Source organism: Electrona antarctica (genome assembly GCF_951216825.1).
Source record: "Electrona antarctica genome assembly, chromosome: 12".
Lineage (NCBI taxonomy): Eukaryota > Metazoa > Chordata > Actinopteri > Myctophiformes > Myctophidae > Electrona > Electrona antarctica.
In genome coordinates this window covers 22328628-22349978 of record NC_136793.1, presented here as the reverse complement: position 1 = coordinate 22349978, position 21351 = coordinate 22328628, and the positions used below count along the sequence as shown (strand labels likewise).

General features: G+C 44.1%; 1 protein-coding gene across 1 annotated transcript in view; it reads left to right on the top strand.

Moving 5' to 3' along the window:
* Window positions 1–4287: 4287 nt before the first annotated feature.
* The window catches only part of kcnip3b (Kv channel interacting protein 3b, calsenilin), a 50201-nt gene continuing 33137 nt past the window's right edge, over window positions 4288–21351 (top strand). The window contains exons 1-2 of the mRNA XM_079515235.1: window positions 4288–4351; window positions 20402–20583. Of these exons, the coding sequence (XP_079371361.1) occupies window positions 4346–4351; window positions 20402–20583 (188 nt within the window). The 5' untranslated portion in view covers window positions 4288–4345. The remainder of the gene's footprint in view (window positions 4352–20401; window positions 20584–21351) is intronic.

Here is a 21351-nt window from a genome sequence, read left to right as displayed (position 1 = left end):
TTCGCTCTCTCTTCTACATCTCTGGAGTGTCTCTGGAGTAAGTAAGATCAGGGCGATTACATCAGGACATTGTGGTATTATGTGTCAGCTTTACTATCTGTCCCTCCCTTCCTGCATGGTTGCTGTTAGTCTAATCTGATGTATTGTCATTAGAGGAGACTCTGGTCGTCCTTGGGGACGACCAGGTGATTCAAAATGCTGACCCAGACGATTCCACAGGGATGATAACAAATCTTCTGTATGAGTCGGTTAATTGGCTTGGGGTGGAATTGACCACAAACACAGATTTTCCTCGTTTTTCCCCCTCCTGTTGAGCCAGTCATTCAAGGTATTGATAACTGTTGCATACTACTCACTACTAGGCTACAGTATAGACTATAGATGCATAGACTGCGGGTTGTGAATGTGCACACCTCTTTGTGTGAGCACGTTTGTAATATGTCTACAGTAAATGTATGCATGCCTGAGTAGGAATAGCAGAGACCTGAAAAATAGCTTTTAGTCAGATTATAGACTTATTGACCATCCGGTTTGAGTAATACTACCCATTAAAACAAGATTTTGATAGCATTTGAGGGCATTCTCTCTCTCACGCACCACGCACGCACGCACGCACGCACGCACGCACGCACGCACACACACACACACACACACACACACACACACACACACACAAAGGCTGGTGTATGCCTTCATTCATCCACTACTCACTCATTTAATTCAGTCAGTCAGTCAGTCAGTCAGTCAGTCACCCATCTGCCGCAGTGTTCATGTGTGAATAATACTCACCCAATGAGCACATGTAATTATCCATCGGGTCAGCCAGAATTGTCGCACGCATGCATACGTGTGTGGGTGCCTCTGTGTCTGTGCTGTGATCATCGTGAGAGGGGATGAGATGAGATACAGTACTGCCTGTAAACATGTTTCAGTGACCATTTAGATTCTGTATAAGAACAGGCTGGGGAGGTTGGGTCAGCTATTTACAGACAGACAGATCACAGACATGCCCCGAACAAGCGGGAAGACAGCAGACATCAGCTACACTTCAACTTTCTTGTACCATTTTACAGAATGACAGGGAGGTGAATCACCACTCACCAGTGCCTGCTTGGCACTCAGCATCAAGGGTTGGATTGGGGGAAAGTCCTTACAACATAGCGACATGTCCAGGAGATGTACTTGTACATCATGTCCAGGAGGTGTACTTGTACATCATGTCCAGGAGGTGTACTTGTACATCATGTCCAGGAGGTGTACTTGTACATCATGTCCAGGGGGTGTACTTGTACATCATGTCCAGGAGGTGTACTTGTACATCATGTCCAGGGGGTGTACTTGTACATCATGTCCAGGAGGTGTACTTGTACATCATGTCCAGGAGGTGTACTTGTACATCATGTCCAGGGGGTGTACTTGTACATCATGTTCAGGGGGTGTACTTGTACATCATGTCCAGGGGGTGTACTTGTACATCATGTCCAGGAGGTGTACTTGTACATCATGTCCAGGGGGTGTACTTGTACATCATGTCCAGGAGGTGTACTTGTACATCATGTCCAGGAGGTGTACTTGTACATCATGTCCAGGGGGTGTACTTGTACATCAAGCTGCCTCACGCTAATGAATTGGGCTCCTGACCTGTGGGTCACATGCTCTGGAACTGATAGTTCTAAAGGCTACTATTGAGGAAAACAAATACCTAATCTCACTACACCCACACTTTCTGATATGAACAATATCAGGCCATTACAAGGTTAGCACTTTCAAATGACACTGATCATCCTATGTATCGCTTTTTTAACCTCATGCCTTCTGGACAAAGATACAGAACCTTGCCATGGAAAAATGTCAGTTTTAGCAGGAGTTTTGTCCCCTCAGCCATCAAATAAACTGCCCCGCCGATAGGATGGTTCTCTATACAACGTACATGTATGATGGGATGGTTCTGTGTACAGTGGGGACCTCATCTTTTTGTATTGTCTTGGTGTTATGTGCTATGCGTTGTTTTTGATGTGGGTGCTTGAACAGACTGTGAAGACAAATATCCTTCGGGACAATAAAGATTATTATTATTAATATAATAAAGTGTGTGTCAGTGTTCTGCAGTCTCTTGAGCAACATAACTCATAACAAAAGATATGAAAATATGCATAACATGGATGACAATGTATCTACAAATACTAAATATAGTGAGTGACAGGTCCATCTGGAATGACCTTGACATTGTCTTTAGAGGGACCACACATCTACACTGTAGACAGAATGAGGATAACAGAGTGCATCAACCCTGTGGAACATGGCATAATGAGGATAACAGAGTGCATCAACCCTGTGGAACATGACAGAATGAGGATAACAGAGTGAATCAACCCTGTGGAACAGGATAACAGAGTGCATCAACCCTGTGGAACATGGCACAATGAATAGTTTGGATTAAAAAAGCATAGGGTGCCCGCCGGCCACTGTATTTTTATCGGCCACATGGCGTCTTATGTCGTCATTTAGTGCCCTAAACAAACATGATCTCATCTCATGATTTATGTATAAGTGCTCTAAACAAACATTTAAAAGTCCATAGACTTGGCTGCCACATGATGTAATACTGTAGTAGGCCGTTTTGAGTGTAGCGAGAGACAACTGTCCTCTCCTCAGCCTTACAGGCGTTTACAATACTTCACTGTTCATTATGCAATCAACATGATGCGTGTGAGGCCTCATTCACACGTACCAAACACCAATCAAGCAATGTTTGGTCGTTTTTTTGTTTTTTTGGGGCACCACAATGCTTTTCCAATGGGAGTCACATGGTTTGATCAAACATTTGTGTTTGATCGCTGATTGCTGATTGCTCCCCCCTCATCAAACAAAAATGTTTGGTCAAACCATGTGACTCCCATTGAAAATGAATTGGAGCAGCACTCAAAAAGCAATCAGGCATCACACACGGACCGAACATTTGTTGTGTAGGTGTGAACTAGGCCTTAGGATGCTTGACCCGGCTTGATTGCTACTACCCCCCACCCCCATCCCCCGAACACACTGCTCTCTGCCCAGGGCACCCAGAGGCAAGGTCACCTATAACTAAATTGATTCACTTCTTTGCCAGGCAGGAAGAATTAACAAAATAAATTTAATTGCATTTCTCTATCAATATTGGATGGTAACGTGCGCACCTTAGCGTGCTGAAATTGGCCGTGCAAAGAGTGTGAAAGAAATGATTTGAATATACTGTACTAGAGGTGCGAGCCGCTACACGGCCCTCACAATGTCTAATTATGTTAGACGCTATGTTAGCAACGTTTCGGTCCCTTGTGATATTAGAAAGCCAGAGGCCAGAAAGGGATTTTGGCCAGAAGAAAAATACTTTTAGTTACTCCACTGCGCCCTCTACCGATATTGTCAAGAGAAAACCTCATAGACAAGATTTTTCCTTCCGGTGAAAAAAAATCCCTTTCTGGCCAAAAAGTGCATTTTATACGCGTGGTGGGGGACTCAGAGTGCGTCCACACTAAGGAAAGTAAGCTTTCTAATACCACATTTGTATTGGTGAATAGCAAAAACGTTCTTTATATTTCTCTGCAGACGAGAGGCTGGTTTGCATTTCATGTGAGCGCAGGAAGAGAAGAGTAACATAGCTCTAATGAAGGCATTCGAGCTATGGACCAGAGCTAAGTCCTAGTAGGGCTTTGTCTGTCTATGTCCCTTTTATGCCCCTATGGAGATCCCTGATGTCATTGGCCCATAAACCTGTATATTGGCATGCCCATATGGGCCTATCGGTCTGTATTCATGAGTTTCAAATATAGGCTAGTTCTACACCTGATGATGTTGGGGACCAACAGATGTTGCAAACAAATTAATTCGATCGTTAATTAGCCAATCAGAGAAATTGAAACATGCACCTGTGATGGCCCCCAACATGGCATTGGCAGGTGTACTAGCCTACATTTGAAAAAACTCATGCCTGAACTTCGGACAGTTAGCCTGTTCTCAACACAGACAGGATTTATTCATGTCCTGTTTTCCTGTTTGAGATTTATTTCGGTACTTAAGCCCGTTGATGTTAACACGCTTATGGGCAATGACCATAACTTCATTATTTACGCTTCAACACCCCCCCCCCCCCCCCCCCCCCCCCCCCCCCCCCCCCCCCTCTCTCTCTCTCTCTGACTGACCCCATCCTTTTGTATCGGTATTGCGGCTCAGTCAGGGAGGGAGGGTGCATTCCTTTGCATGTGGTGGAAGTGCCAGTGGTAGGACTCGGAGGTGTCTACAAGAAACGCACGGGAACTCAACAAGCAGAGCAACTGAACTGTAGCCCATAACAACACGCGGTGAAAACATGCAGGTAAGAACAAGAAAATACATGGCATTCCCGTTATGCATGCAATATAATTCTTGTAACTGATTTCGATTTGGTTTCTCGTGCGCCCGCGGACAGACGCGGGCGCAAATCGGCTCAATATTTGAATAGTGCTTTAGTAGACTGAGTTAGATTGATTCCTCGCTTGTTTCAGCGACATATTTCCACACACGTAACACTCATTGGCGAGGTTTTGAGCGAAGTTACGTAATACCATGCCTAGTGTGCACACAGTAGCTGCTCGGAGCAGAGCGCACCATGGAGAGCAGAGTAGAGCGCCCACTGCCCAGTGCTCCAAGCTGCTTCCAGGCGCAAATGTCACATAGCAGCGTTCATCTACATCTTCCACCAATACATTCTTATACAGTCTTATTCTTATTCTTATTCTTTGGCAATTAGAAGGAACCAACAAAAAAACTGAAACTGTTAAAGGACCACTTCACCACTTTTCAATATCTCTTCATATAATTAACCTTGCCTCACCAGGCTTTCCACCACCTCGGAGGAAAGCCTGGTCTCTGTTTCAAAAGTCCGTATGATCCTGTCGGGAGCGGATGATATCGTTACGTCATGTTGTAGTATTGTTTTGTAGTCGATCAGGCAGGAACAACAGGCGGTAACTTTATATATATCTATGGCAACTTCCTTTTCATTTTCTCAATAAAAGCTCTCGTAGCCTGTAGCTTTTATTGAGAAAAATTGGTTTGAGGGAAAAGGAAGTTGCCGCCTGTTGTTCCTGCCTGTCGACTATCATCCGCTCCCAACAGGATAGGCCTATCTCACAGCCCCCTTTCCACGCCCCCTTCCGTTAGCTAGTGGTGTCATTTAACATTAGGCATTTACACTTTTTTTCTCTGGAGAATCTAAGTACATTTCCTAATGTTAAAATGTCAAAAAACGATAATAATATGAAGAAAACACAATGGTATAACAACTCAAATAAGTAGAATAAACCTTACCTTTACAAAACGGTAGTTTGTGGCTTGTGAAAATACCTCTTTTAACATGGAAGTCTATGGACCGCAGAAAAAATAACACCATTAGCTCCAAAAGGGGGTGTGGAAAGGGGGTGGGGAAATGCTGTGAGATAGGCCTAATGTTCATGATAAAACACCACCATTTTTCCTACTCAGTCTGTGTCTCATAAGAGGGCTTTGGGCAGTTCGGACACCCGTCCACCATTGACATCATCATTAGGCAGATTTTGTTTTAAACAAGATTTGTTTTAAAATATATTTAGATTTTTATTATCGTGAGAACGATGGCTTCAACTTTTGCATTGCAACTTTTCAGGAAAAGAAAGCCTGCCGTTTCTATTAGCTTGGATTCAACATCGATGATGTCACTGGTGGACGGGTTTCTGAACTGCCCACAGCCTTCCTATGAGACACAGACTGAGTAGGAAAAAATGGTGGTATTTTATCCTAAACATTAGTTAGGACCAATTATAGGAAGAGAAGTTGAAAAGTGGTGAAGTGGTCCTTTAAATGTTCATACTGGCAAAGTGACAGTAGGCCTACTATCATCAGGCCTAATGTGGGCATTCATTAACCACTTAAATCTAATACTTAGGTGATCAGATTCCCTCAGGGCTCCATACTAGGCCCCCTCTTGTTATGATTTACAAGTATCTTCACCAACAGCAGCCGATTGACAAGCGTTGTGAGCTTGTAGCTCTGCTATTTTTGCGAAATTTCCCACCCCAGAATGTTTCAAGTTGTGTGTATAAAATATAAAATGCAGTGAGAAATACATTTTTGATAACCACGTTTTCTCAGTCAGCTGTCAAAAAACATTCTGAGCTCCCAAGTTGTCCTTCTAGTCCCCCAATAAGAGAACAGCATTTGGCCTAGATAAGAACGCTCTGCACTTCAAAATGTCTAGAATATAATAACTGATTCATTGTTCCTCCCTTCTCTGCATTTGTTTCAAATCTGATACACTAATTAAAAGTTCTAAACTTGTGGGCCCAGAGGACAACCTGGCAAGCTAGTGGCCTTTAACACCATCATTAAGCAAACTTGACATGGGTCTAATGTTTGTGTAGATCTGCATATTCAATGTTTATGTAATTCTTATCCTATGAATGTAATATTCCTGGAGAATGACACTTCTCAAGCCCCTGGAGGGGTTTCAAGCATTCTCCCTCATTGTAAGTGAAAATAAACAAACAAGCATTTCCAGTTGTCCCCATTTTACTCCGAAACAAGTTAATTCAGCGAAGGATTGCCAATTTGCCATTGAAAGACAGACATACAGACAGACCTTTTTGTGTGTAAATATATATACAGTATCTTCATTTGTGTATATATTAGATTATCTACTTCATTTAGTGGGGAAATTAAACAGTTAGTGCTTATACCTGTTGTAAGCACTAAGTCCCACACTGATGCACAGAACACTGAGTTCTTATATGCACACAGCCACACAAGGACATTCAAAGGAGACATAATGAAATAAGTCAACACATCCCCAGATTCTTCTTTTATATCAACAATCCTCACACCCATTATTTTAATGCCTTCTTAAATTGTACTTTGTGATGTTGGTACACAATCCACACACCCATTATTTTTAATGCCTTCTTACATTGTACTTTGTGATGTTGGTAATCAATGGTGTAAGCCGGTAGTGAGGCAGCTTGATGTACAGATACATCCCCCAGCCTAGATGTACACATACACCCCACTGGACATGACACTAGTATGTCGCTCGGACTTAGCCACAATCCAACCCCTTGATGCTGAGTGTCAAGCAGTGAGCCATTGGGTGAGCCATCAGTGCTGCAGCCTGCAGGCATCGTGGCACCTGAGTTGTACTTTAACCCCTAAACACATTCAGTGTGTTTATACTGTATGCAATAGGAAGCATCTTTGAATAATCCAGATGCTGTCCTGTCTGGAATCAGGATGAGTGCTATTGTGGAGTGATCGGCTAAGGCCGAGCCCGACTGCCCTGGTAGAGCTGACCACAACGTATCAGGATTCACTGTATTTAAAGAGGGAGTGCCACAATTTTTGTATTTTTCCAGTTTTTCATGTGTCTATGAGGTGACAGTACTTCATTAGACACCCTGGAGTCGTTGTTATGTGCAATGGTGTATTAACTTTGTATTTAGGGTTTCTTCCTGGAGGCTGACCCCTTGACAGTCAAACGGGCCAATAAACAGTAATATAGTGACATCACACTAGCAGCCCCTCCCCTAACCCCTCCCCCTTTATCATACAACTACAGCTGTGGGTGCGGCTTCAGTTCAGGTGGATCACCACCATAGAGTATTAAAAGGATAGAGACTGAACCGGAGCGATAGCCCCGTCCCCCCGCTATCCATTTCAATGGAAGTTGCTCAGTGGCGTTTTGAAGCACCCGGAAGAACTGTCTACTTCCAATTTTTTTTGATTTGGACACCAAAATGCGGAAGTACAAACGAGCGCTCAATGTTAAAGCCCAGATGCACGGGGTTTCCTCGTCATAACTCCACGGGTCCACCTGCAGTCCCCACTCTTACCACTAGGGCCGAGCGCCTCAACGTTGGAGAGCTTCACTGGGGGCTTGATCACCACCCATCGCCACCCACCAGGAAAACCAGGCATACTTAATGAACTGGTGGGCGTGCCCACATAAAAACAACATTTTAACAAATACTGTACACTTTTTTGAAAAAATTATACCTCCTTATATAACAATATGACCTGATGATCATGTTTTAGGGTGGAAAAAAATCACGGCACTCCATCTTTAACTATTAAACGTCACAATATTGCTTGTTCTCAACCTGTAACCATGTCAAAACATTTTGTGGTCCATGTTGGGTATCAACCCTATGTTGAGAAACACCCATAGACAGTGGTTTTGTCCTTAATCCATTCCAAGTGATTATCAGTGAGGATGGATGACAGCTTGTGGGCCTAGAGGGATGTCTTCATTGCATATGGCTCAGTCCAGTCAGCACAGTTTTCCACAGCCCACGGTTTCCATGTCAATCAAAGCATTCACATATAATTAGCCTTTACAAGATCATTGACCATTATACCACACTGTCTGACAGCTACACCAGTGTTAACACATTCACGCGTGCGTACAGCACGCACACACACACACACACACACACACACACACACACACACACACACACACACACACACACACACACACACACGTACACAATTGGGAGAGGGACAGGTTTAGTGATTGCAGATTTAGACTCATGGATAATTTAAACGCTCTGGTAACACTATCCCCCAAAGAGGCCAAGAGTTTGGGAGACTCAGTCACACTTTTGATCTAATCACTAGATCTGCCAAAACCAAACATAGCAGTGAACAGATGGGAGCGATGCAATCCTACCATCAAGATACTATCAAGGAGAAATCATGTTTAGTGCTCAATCTGCTGTTATCATTTCAAACCATAGTAGATCAATAGCAGGGCTGCGCAGTATTGACAAAACAACATACTGCAATGTGAACTGCAATACTTGCAAGCACAGCTTTTTTTCCTCGAAAAATGTGAAAATGTTTCTTCAAAATGCCAATGAAATGTAAGATTTCATGCACAGAACACCTTTTTAGGAATCTACTTGAAACACAATTGCAGCCACTTAAATTATGAATATGTATTGTGATTTATATTTTGCTGTTATATAAAGTGAAGTTATAAACAGTAAATTAGTTTCAGCTGGCCATTATGTGCCACTGATACCCCATTTATTAGGTGTCTTCATTGTGTCTCCCTTCTAATACAAGTTTAGTTAGTGTGGTTGCTATCGGCAACATACTATTGTTCCCTGTCCAAGAATGTTTTGCCAGCAAAGTGAACCTGCTTTTTGTTAACTTTTGCACAACAGAAAAGTGAAACTTTTGGTCATGTTCGTTCACAGACTGTGGTCACTTGTTACTGTTCACAATATATAGTATAAATGGTAAGACGGAATTCAGTTCCCAGTGGATTCCTTGCAACTCACGTCAGTGCAACCACACTTGCAATTTCCCAGAATTGCACCTTTCTAGTTGTATACGTTGTGTATGATGCTATAATCCCACATGCTAAAATAAAAAATAACAATTTCAAAAGGGTTTGATTACAATGTCAGAGGGGTTTTCAGACTGTGTGCAATCAAGTGAACACACGCACACACACACACACACACACACACACACACACACACACACACACACACACACACACACACACACACACACACACACACACACACACACACACACTATCCTATATCATACCGTGAGTGTCATTGCCCTGTCTAAGTCACAGTAAGATCGACCCAGACTAGAAATAATGCAGGGAGGTTGAGATGATTGGCTTTTGGAGATTGAGAGGTGGGATGCTGATCAATTTGTCCTATCTTTATCATATATCAATATACTCTCTGGGACAAAGATGATGCAAGAATTGTCTATTGTCTTTAATTGCTCCCTCTGTGTGTGCATGCTCGCGCACGCGCGCGCGTGTGTGTGTGTGTGTGTGTGTGTGTGTGTGTGTAAGACTGTGGAAGACTGTGGAATGATAATGTAATATACACTCTGGTATTGCTCTGGTCCCCCAACCTGTATTAATTCTCTCTTCACATGAGGTCTCACACATCAGTACAATGCATGGGTATGTGCGCACGCATGCACGCACGCACGCACGCACGCACGCACGCACGCACGCACGCACGCACGCACACACACTGCATGCAGCAGCTATGGATTCCCCATCTTCCCACAGACACATTCATACACAGTGACAGCCATGCTCAAGCAACAAGGACACAAATAGTATCGCCTTTCAACCATCGGCATGTGTACACAGATTTTGCGGTTGAATACAAAAACTAGAATCAACTTTAGTGTCACATCACATGTGTAAAAGCGTGTGTGAAATTACTTTATATGCATGTTCTGCTCTCAGAAAAGCTTTTTGTGCAGGTGGAAAACGTATTCAGCATTTGAAAGTCATACCGTGTAACCTTTTCATTTAAACATCAGTGATTTTGAACTCTTTCAGCGATATATTTTTCACTACAACCATTCCACATGAAAGGAACACTGTTAAACATGACTTGCAAAATGACTATAAGCACCAGAAATGTAGCGAAAATGTATTTATGTATTTTACAGTTAATAAATACTGTTTATAACAACGTGTTGTTGCTAAAACATAACACTAAAATTTTTAAAAAACGCATATATTCCCTGGAGGGAGTGTACCGTAACCATACCTTACCTACAACGACGCTCTTGGCTGTCTGCACCATCCGGTATAGTGCTTGCTGTTGTAGAAGGTGTTGCTGAGCCTTTTGCCTCACATGCTGGTTGTGTGTGTGGCCCCTTTGAGGTCCTCAGAGATATGTACAGTATATTCCAAGGAACTTGAAATCAGAGAACAGCTAATTTATGTTTGACATGCTGATGCTTTATTGGTTGAATTCGAATTTCTTACTGCGCATGCTAAAAGAACCTGAACCTACATAATAATCTACTACAGCTGTAGATTATTATATTGGCAATGGTGATTGAGTGGAGTGATGCTAGTGTTGGAAGCACATGTACAGCTTTTTGACTGCAATCATAAACGTATTATTTGACAAGAAAATAACATTTTAAGAACCTGTACTGCACTTACCTGTAGCCTACTTACCTGAGAGAATAATTCTGTAAAAGAAAGTGTACCTAAATACCTGAAAGGAAAAGCGTTTGATGAAGACTGTGGATGTACTGTATGAATGTACTGTATCTGAATCATAACCTAACTACTTTAAGTGCTTGGGTACGAGTCAAAACGTTTATCAAAACTGCTCACTTTGAAAAAGAAGTGGCTTAATGAATAAGCTAATCTGACATTTGGCCATTATATCCATTATCCAGTTGCATATACAGTATCTTTGGGTGCAGGCGTTCTTTGAGCTTTGTGTGGAGTCTGGCAGGACTATACTACTTGAATGCTGAGCTGTAGTCAACAAACAGGTGAGAGAATGCCATGTGAAGAGCCATGCCAATTTTGTGGATCTGTTTTGGCAATAGGCAAATTGCCATGGGTACAGCAGTCTCACCAACCTCTTAAAGCAGTTTACTGACAACTGAGGTCTCCAGTCATTCACGATTGCCATCTTGGAGTGCTTGGGGATTGGCACGATGGTGGACTGGACACCTTGAGGCCTTTTGGACCACAGCCAATAAGAGGGAGAGTTTGGGCTTTCGGTCAGAGGGGGAGGCACTTTTTTAACACGTTATCTCATTATACAGTAGGAACGTGGCGCGCCATCTCCTCAACTGTGGTTACCATTTGTTTTTTTGAGGCCATGTTGTGCACACACAGTGAGTTAATTTAACTCTGAAGGTCCATTTGAGTATATTGGGTCCCATTCTTACTCCACATCTCTCACTCTCTCTCCCATGCTCTTCCTTTTTCCCCTCTGCCTGATGTCTTCCCTAGCTCTCTTTTTTTATTTGTTGCCTTTGATGTGCACAAGGGTGCCAACAGGCTGACACACACACACACACACACACCCGGACGGACAGACGGACACAGTACACCGTGTCCCATGTAGCAGGAGTGCACGACTCTTCCCCTTCAGCTTTAGTCGCGGATGGCATTCACACACTTCACCTGGGGCGTAGCTGTGGTGGTGACAGGGGACATCAGGGAGTCAGAGGAGAGAAGGAGGGAGACATCGTGGGAGGACATGCAGGGAGAGGAGAGAGAGCAGGGAGGAGGTGATTGACTGTAAAATAAATTGTGAGGAATGAAACGATGAGGATAGAGAGAGAAGAGGAACAGTGATATGTGTTGACACTTTTAACACTGTATATTAAAAATATTAATATGAATTAATTTTTGTTCAAATCAATATTTGAAGCAGTGCTGTATTTTTATGTGCTCATGCCGCATGTCAGTTTGCATTTGTCTGTGTTGTTTCCAGCGCCTTTCTCATTATTTCTTCAGTAAAATCACAATGAATACAATCTATTCTTGTGCAGCATGCTCCTCCGAAAGAGTGAGCCTGCCAGTGATGATCTGCGAATAATAAACAGATGTTTGGATGAATGGAATTATTTCACTCATCTCTTCATCTCATTGTGGGCTAGGGCCGGTGTATGCTTGGCAGCAGCCTTCTTCACATTAAGGGTGATTTATACTAGCCTGGCTAGTATGAATCTGCCAGAGTGAAATCATTAGCTACGTAGGTTGCCTTTTACTATGGCCAGTCGTGGTGTTCACTGTGTTGTGAGCTAGTAGTCAAAGTAGTACGATTTGTCACACACGTTACCGCAGTGAAATTTGTTCTCTGCCAAACAGTGCACTGCCAAGCAGGGAGGCATTGGGTCCCATCTTTGGTCTTTGGTATGGCCTGGGCCATGGCTCAGTGGTCCAGGCACCTTGGCTGGTAACCCAGTCTGGCAGTGTGCCAGACTGCATGTCTTCCCCCCATCTCTCTCCCCATTTCCTGTCAGCCTACTGTCTGACCCTCCATAAAAAATATAAAATAAAGGCAAAAGCCACACAAAAAAAATATTTACAGTCTTTGGTATGACTCGGCCGGGGATCCGACCTCCCAGTTTCAGGGCGGACACTCTAACCACAGGCACATGGCCACTGTCTGGTCAAGTAGTAGATCAGCTATTTTCACTATTTATTTTTGAAAATGTTGGATATTCGTTGGAATTCTTTGGAAACATTTTGAAATGAGTTGAAACACTTTAATAGGGATGCGATGTTGAAAGTGCTTAAGGGCCTGTACTCACGAGGACGTCGCGGGCTGTTCCCCGCCTAAGTTTTGTGAACGATATAAAGCTTTACTGCGTCTACATTGCGGTTATGTTAATTATGTACGGGTCTAGACGAGACCGGTAAACTGCTTCGTTTTCAAGATACAGCTGTAGTACATATATTGCCGGCCTGTAGATGGCCACCCAAAAATAAAGAAAAAGCTTATTCTAAGGCAATATGAAAGCATTTTATAAATTATACTATTGGTATTTCACACAGGTGTTGCCAAATAACTAATTATCTCAGATGCGCATATGACATAGGCTATCTAGGTCATATCAATTTAATCAGCAGAGGTTGCAGAGCAGTGATGCTTCTCACTCTGCACACACTGATTTACCAGCTAAAGTTGATGCCTACTTTAAAATCATAATATGACAAACCTTGGATTAATTCTTCTGAAAACGAGCAGCACGCACAAAGTAAGTGATTCACACATTCAGAGAGAGAGAGAGAGAGAGAGAGAGAGAGAGCGCGGGTGCGCTCTCTCTCTCTCTCTCTCTCTCTCTCTCTCTCTCTCTCTCAGATGATCATACAGCTCACAACGAGGAGCGGCATGGTACATTGTGAATTTATGAGTTTGACTTTGGAGATTGAATATATATTCGCTGGTGCGCAACACCTCTGAATGTCAGATAATTGCTCGTTTATAGATTGATTACACCTGCTGGCAGTGGCAGCACAGCTAATCATTGCACATAGGCTATAGCCTACAAAAGTATAAAAAAAGAGCAATTGGAAACAGTGAAAACAGGCCGTTTATAGAGGAATATGGACAGTAAACAATGTGTTTATCCTACCTGTGGTCTCTCAATGCAAAGCCGTTTTGAAGTTACACAAAGAATGTTTAATTTCCACCCAAGAAGAGAAGCACTTTGATGAGGTCCATGCATGCTTTGCACTGTGCACTGCGCAGTCAGACCTGCCTGAGAGGAACGTGCGGTGGCTGTGCTGCCTATCTTGTATAGCCTATATACTAATCTATTCTACACTACACCATTTAATAGTAACAATAATGTAGAAGATCCGTTTTTTTTCTTGTCTTTCCGGATTGGTAATCACCATAATTTATATCTGTTCTCCAAAAATAGCTCCTCTACAAGCTCGTGCATGCGGGCTGCAGATCGGCTATTTTTGGAGAAGAGATTTATAGACATTATGTGCAAATATAAAATAGCTGTGATACTTATATGTAAGTGGTTATGGTGAAATAAACCATTAACACTAGTTAGTTTGGAGGGGGCGAGGGGACTATGACATCACCGTTTCAGCAAATTAGGCGGCATTCGCTGTACACACGGAGACGTGAAAGTCGCGTCTCCAAACTTTCCCACTCTGGAAGGTAGTTTCAAAATTAGCCGTTAAAGTCCCCCAAAACGCCGTCTCCGTGTGACAAAAAGGGCAGATCGGCTAATTACTTGCCCGAGAAACACCGAAATCGTCCTCGTGAGTACAGGCCCTAAGTCCTGGTTGGCAGTCACACACTTGACAAGTGACATCAGGGATGCAGAGGAGAGAAGGAGGGACATACCGTGGGAAGACATGCAGGGCGAGGAGAGAGAGGTGGGAGTGGGTGATTGACTGTCAAATAAATTGGGAGCAATGGAAAGATAAGAGAGCGGGAGGAACAGTAACGAGTGCTGACACTTCGGGTCGACGTGGATAATATTAATATGAATATGTAATGAAATAACTGCTGCTAGTCAGGGCTTCCGCTGTGTGTGTGCACCTGTGAGCGTGTGCTGCATGCCAGCATTTACATGTGCATGTTTAGTTTTTTTTATTACTGTAACAGAGAGCGCTGCTGAATTACGGATATAACTATTAATGGAGAAAAAGGAAGGAAACACCAAAATCTGTGGAATGAGCAGCGAGGGACTGGAGGAGAAAAGAGAGAGGGGGAGAGAAACTTGTAGGAGAGAGAGAGAGAGAGAACAGAGAGACAGAGTGTATTTTGGGGCTGGCGCAGCAGGGTGTTAATCACATGACTATTAATGGAATCTCCCAGCCTTAACTTTAACAGGAGTCCTCATCCCGTCCGTCCGTCCGTCTGTCCTTCCGTCTGTCCTTCCGTCTGTCCTTCCGTCTGTCTGTCTGTCTGTCTGTCTGTCTGTCTGTCTGTCTGTCTGTCTGTCTGTCTGTCTGTCTGTCTGTCTGTCTCCTGTTAGCATGTAGTGTGTAGTGACAGGAGCCTTTGTAACAGCAACTTCATGGCAAATATTACATAATGAATGCCCCAGTAAAGCAATGTGCTGGATGTAATATTCTGTACTTGCCTTGAGTGTTACAGCTGCATGGTATTGTAGTGTGTGTGCCTGTGCCTGTGTGTGTGCGGACGAGAGGATCTCTGTGGTCAAGGGGACGTTAAGGGCAGATGTTACAGTGGAGGATCTCTGTGGTCAAGGGGATGTTAAGGGCAGATGTTACAGTGCTGCTCCGGGACTGAAGCAGCTCAAGCGTTAAGAGGGAACAGGCTGCAGCTGAAACACTGTCTGTCTGTCTGTCTGTCTGTCTGTCTGTCTGTCTGTCTGTCTGTCTGTCTGTCTGTCTGTCTGTCTGTCTGTCTGTCTGTCTGTCTGCCTGCCTGCCTGCCTGCCTGCCTGCCTGCCTGCCTGCCTGCCTGCCTGCCTGTCTGTCTGTCTGCCTGCCTGCCTGCCTGCCTGCCTGCCTGCCTGCCTGCCTGCGTGCGTGCGTGCGTGCGTGCGTGCGTGCGTGCGTGCGTGCGTGCGTGCGTGCGTGCGTGCGTGTGTTTGAGACGAGTGCATGCGTGTGTGAGCGTGCATGGACCCATTTGTGTATATACGTCATCATATGCAGCACATGTGCATATCCAGCGCTCTGTCCAGTGGTCCGTGGGTTAACATAACGTCTTAGTGCAGTGCTGTATTTTCATGCGTTTACGCTGCATGTCAGTTTGCATTTCTTTGAGTTGTTACCAGCCCTGTTGCCATCTCATTACTTTCCATGTATAAAGCCACAATGAAAACAATCTATTCTTACATTACACTCCTCTGAAAGAGTGAGCCTGCTGCTGATCTCGTACACGTACATCCAACCTTTCTTCTGATTAGCCCTGCCCGCCCTGCCACTGTTGATCTGCGAATAAATTAACAGATGTTTGGATGAATGGAATTGTTTCACTCAGCTAACTCTGTTTTTTTCCACAAAAGAATTAAGAAAGAAATAGAAATAGTAAAAATCACACTTGTGTGAAGTGAGTGGCGCTCTTAAATCATCATACATCACATTCAGCCAATCAGCTGAGCTTATTCTGTGCTCTTACGGACAGACACACATACACACAAAGATGTGCATAGGAGAGGCTAGTGCCGCTCCAAAAATAGCAGATCAACTGTTACTGTACAAGCTCACATCGAAATGTGTTGTGAGCTTGTAGATCCGCTATTTTCACTTTTAACTCATTTACCGCCAACACCCCCATCTGGTGTCTGAATTGTGTACTCCAGGATACCAGCCAGTCATCTTATATTGGAGACACCTTTAGCCATTTCACTCCGAAACAGATTCAGGGAGTGAATTATCGCTATGTAACGGGTCCCGCAATTTTTATTTAATTCACCCAAAACATACATTTTGTAACCGGGGATGATATCGTTTAGAGAAATGAGGCGCAAATCAAGCTTGTTTTGACCCAAAAAGAAGAATCCAAGATATTATAATTCTAAAAACTGCGTTCCCATAGACAGCAGAGAGGCCCACGAGTCTCGGAGTCCGAGTCGAGTCTGGAGTCTTTGGGGTCGAGTCCGTGTCGAGTATATAGTCTTTGGGGGTCGAGTAGGCCTACGAGTTGAGTCTCGAGTCTTTAGCCACGAGTACAAGTCTCGAGTCTCAGTAAAAACAAAAAACAAACAAAAAAAGAATCTGCCTGTATGGAGTTCACCAGTTCTGACATTCCATATGTTGATCTGACCTCATCAAACCCTGTACACTCAAGACATGCTCCTTATATGGCCAGTACAGAACAGTACATTTGATCTGACCCCCCATGCCAAAGCGCAAGCGCTCGCCCAGCAGTCTACCGTCAACGAGGCGGAATGCGTGCACGCGAGGTCGCTTCTCGCCCTTTTGGGGCGAGGTCGCTTCTCGCCCTCAGGCGTCTTACTGGTATAGCCCATTGTGTATATTGCGTATGCGTATAGCGTATAGCTTGCAGCTATATTTATTATTATTATTATTATTATTATATTTAATATGCTACTCTTACATGGTGCACAGACATTGCCTATGAAAATGTGTTTCCCAGCAAAGTGTTTTATATCTCCACCTCTGCCCTGCAACCTGCTGTCCTCATTATGCTAATTGACTTCAGTTCTTCCAAGAACAAGCCTGCACCTTGTTCACCTCTCTCTCTCTCTCTCTTTCTCTCTCTTTCTCTCTCTTTCTCTCATATTGTAGCTTCTTCCTTCTCTCTTTCTCTCTCATTATAGCTCATCCTCCCTCACCGTCTCTCGTTTTATCTTTTTCCCTTTGTCTCTCTCTCTCTCGCTTTCTCTCACTCCCTCAGAGTGAGGGATTTTCATGGTCAGACCCCCTTGGGGGTCATTTAAAATCCTCTCTCTATGTTCTCTCTCTCTCTCTCTCTCTCTCTCTCTCTCTCTCTCTCTCTCTCTCTCTGCGTGCGTGCGTGCGTGCGTGCGTGCGTGCGTGCGGACCCAAGAGGTGAGTTTTTCCCACAGCACTGAGAGCCCCACTTTCTGCCCACAGGGGCCAATTGGAGGCAGGGAGGTCCCATCAGTACAGTCAACAATCAATAGAAAACCTGTTCCTCAGCATACCCCCCTTATAGAGAGACACCTATCTCTATCCTCCCCCCCCCCCCCCTCTCTAGGAAATGTAGCTCAGTTTCCACTTAATTCTGTGTGCAGTGGGTGCATAGTCTGTCTTCTATATAGGAAGACAGGTCTGCCTATGACGGCCTTTTTCGATCGCAAGACTGTGCTCTGCCTCACTCTCCCTCTCTCACTCTCACTCTCACGCACGCACGCACGCACGCACGCACGCACGCACGCACGCACGCACGCACGCACGCACGCACGCACGCACGCACGCACGCACACACACTATTTCTATTTATTTACTTATGACCGGTGGTGGTGGTGCATGCTATGCTCTAGTACCTTTTACATTTTTCTGAGCAATAGTCAGTATTGTCTACATACGTGTAGTAACTGCAGTTGCTCTTAGTCTCAACTCGATTAAGGTGTCAGACGGGCTAATACACAACAACAATGTGAGTCTTGACGTCCAAAGACGTCCCAATGTCCCCACACTTTTTACGTCCTGACGGTGCCACTGACACAGACTACACAAATAACTGCATTGACTTGACTGTTGTCTTAGATTGTTTTGACCTCTCACCTTTGTCCCGTGGCGTGGTGCTGGCAATAATCCACTTAACCAGGCAGCACTTCATCAAGGCTTTGCGCCAAACGCGCACTGCCTGCCTGCATACATACATTACGTATGTATTTCATTTGCATAGCTGGAGTTGCTGACAAGTGATGGGGGATTCCTAAAAGAGTGTCAGGAAAACACAAATCCAATCCCTGTGATCAATCAGGCCCTTAACAACTCTCTTCTTTCAGGGAACTAACCTATCAAATCCAATCCACTGTGAATTAATCGGACCATTAAAGATGGAGTGCCGTTATTTTCTGTTTTCTGTGTCTATGGAGTTAACATTACTCTAATAGACCACCAGGTGTGGTTATAATATTCAAATATGTCTTCCCTGTGTATTTTTGGTTTCTTCCTGAAAGTCAAAAGGCTCAATCGAAATACACCACTTTAGTTACATCATAAACCTAACCCCTCCCTTGTTATCATACAACACACAGCTGTGGGCGAGGCTTAAGTTCAGGTGGGTGGTGCTAAGGGAAAATTAGGTATACAGTACTTAATGAACTGGTGAGTGTGGCCACATAAAACATCACTTTAACAATGTACTGTTTTTGAAAGAAATTGTCCTTGTATAATCATAGTACCTGATGATCCTGTTTTAGACTCCATCTTGAACAAAACGTCAAAATATCAAGAGTCTCACTGGGTGGGTGTAATGTGTGTGGAGGAAGCCGCTATCCCTCCAAGTTCCTTAGGGTGGAGGAATTGTAATGAGAGGCCGTTTAGGCCAAAAATAATGAAACACTTTGACCCACGCTATAGTGAGACAGTCTGAAATGCTTTTACATTAAAGTGCTATGTCCACGGTGGTATGCAGGTCATTTACCCCGTACCACCCCAGACTCCCCCATAGTTTTAATCTGCTCTGAGGAAGGCTGTTGCCATAACGCGTTAGCGTTCTCAATTTAAATTGAGAAATTGCATCTGAGCCAGTCTTGCATCTTGCATTTTGGAGTGCCGCTTTTTCCACTTTGGTGGTTTATGAGTTAAGTTGTATTTATAGCTGAGCACCCACTGCCCAGATGAAACACACCTGCCTTTCTTTCTTCCCCCATACTAAGTCAACCTTCATTTTTTGGGGGGCGGCGCTAGCCCCTCCAATGCATGGTTTTTGAAATTACGTCATATGGCAGCCAAGTCTATGGACTTTTAATGTTTGTTTAGAGCACTTTTAACAAAAATCTCTTGCCGGACAAGTCTATGGACTTTTAATGTTTTAGGGCACTAAAAGTCGACGTGAGACGTCATGTGGCCAATGTAAATACATCTCTATACCCCTCAATTCACACAAGTGTGATTTTTGTTTTATTAAAAACGCTGGCTCTGCAACCATATGTTTATATAACTGCAGTGACTCAGTTATACAACCGTGTCCGGTTCCCCACAAATGGATTAGTTAACCCAGGAGTATGTGTAGAGGTGCCATCTCTCTCTCTCTCTCTCTCTCTCTCTCTCTCTCTCTCTCTCTCTCTCTCCTCTCTCTCTTTCTCTCTCTCTCTCTCTCCTCTCTCTCTTTCTCTCTCTCTCTCTCTCTCTCCTCTCCTCTCCTCTCTCTCTCTCTCTCTCTCTCTCTCTCTCTCTCTCTCTCTCTCTCTCTCTCTCTCTCTCTCTCTCTCTCTCTCTCTCTCTCTCTCTCTCTCTCTCTCCTCTCCTCTCCTCTCCTCTCCTCTCCTCTCTCTCTCTCTCTCTCTCTCTCTCTCTCTCTCTCTCTCTCTCTCTCTCTCTCTCTCTCTCTCTCTCAGTATCAGTATACACACATTAATTCCACAAACCCTGTGGCATGTGGCATACAGCCATGTGTGTGTTTATGCTAATAAAAATGGGCATCCCTCTCTCTTTCCCCAGGAGGATGGAAAGGTGGTGGATGGCAGCCTACTGGGTGATGCCAATGGCATGGAGAATGTACCTGGCAGAGTGAAGGATTCTGGGAAGTGGCAGAAGCCACGCTTCTCTCGCAAAGCCCTGATGAAGTGCTGCCTGGTTAAGTGGATCATTACCAGCACCAAGCCACAGGACAAAGGTGAGAGGTCAAAACAATCTAATTTAGCAGTCAATCTAACAGTCAAGTCAATACACTTATTTGTGTGTGTGTGTGTGTGTGTGTGTGTGTGTGTGTGTGTGTGTGTGTGTGTGTGTGTGTGTGTGTGTGTGTGTGTGTGTGTGTGTGTGTGTGTGTGTGTGCGCGCGTGTGTGTGGTGTCCTCTATGAGGACTGTGTGTGACTAACAAGGTTTTCTATTGATGGTTGAATGTACTGATGGGTCATTTCTCTGCCTCCAATTGGCCCCTGTGGGCAACCCTCTCAGTGCTGCGGGAAAAACTCACCTCAGGGGTCAGCACTCACAGATGATTTATCTCTCTCTCTCTCTCTCTCTCTCTCTCTCTCTCTCTCTCTCTCTCTCACACACAAACACACGCATGCACGCACGCACGCACGCACGCACGCACGCACAAGCACGCATGAAATTATGAATCACTATTCATATATAATTTTTTTCCTCAAATTATGCTGAATGACCGAAAACTAAAAACTAAATTAAAAAAATCATGGATAGGATACAGATTTTTGCTAATGAGATTTAACACACATTCTTAAGCAGGCTCACTCTTTGGTTTGAAATGCAATTAAGATTTCTCAGTCTGAATACTCGGACACCGATGCCTGATTGTACGACTGTGCCTTTCATTGAAAATAGGCGATCTGCAAGGTCACAGCGCAGCGTGATGCGTCGTCTTGTGACCTTGTAGATCGGATATTTTCGGCAAGCAACACTATATAGTCAGAGAGTCAACCAT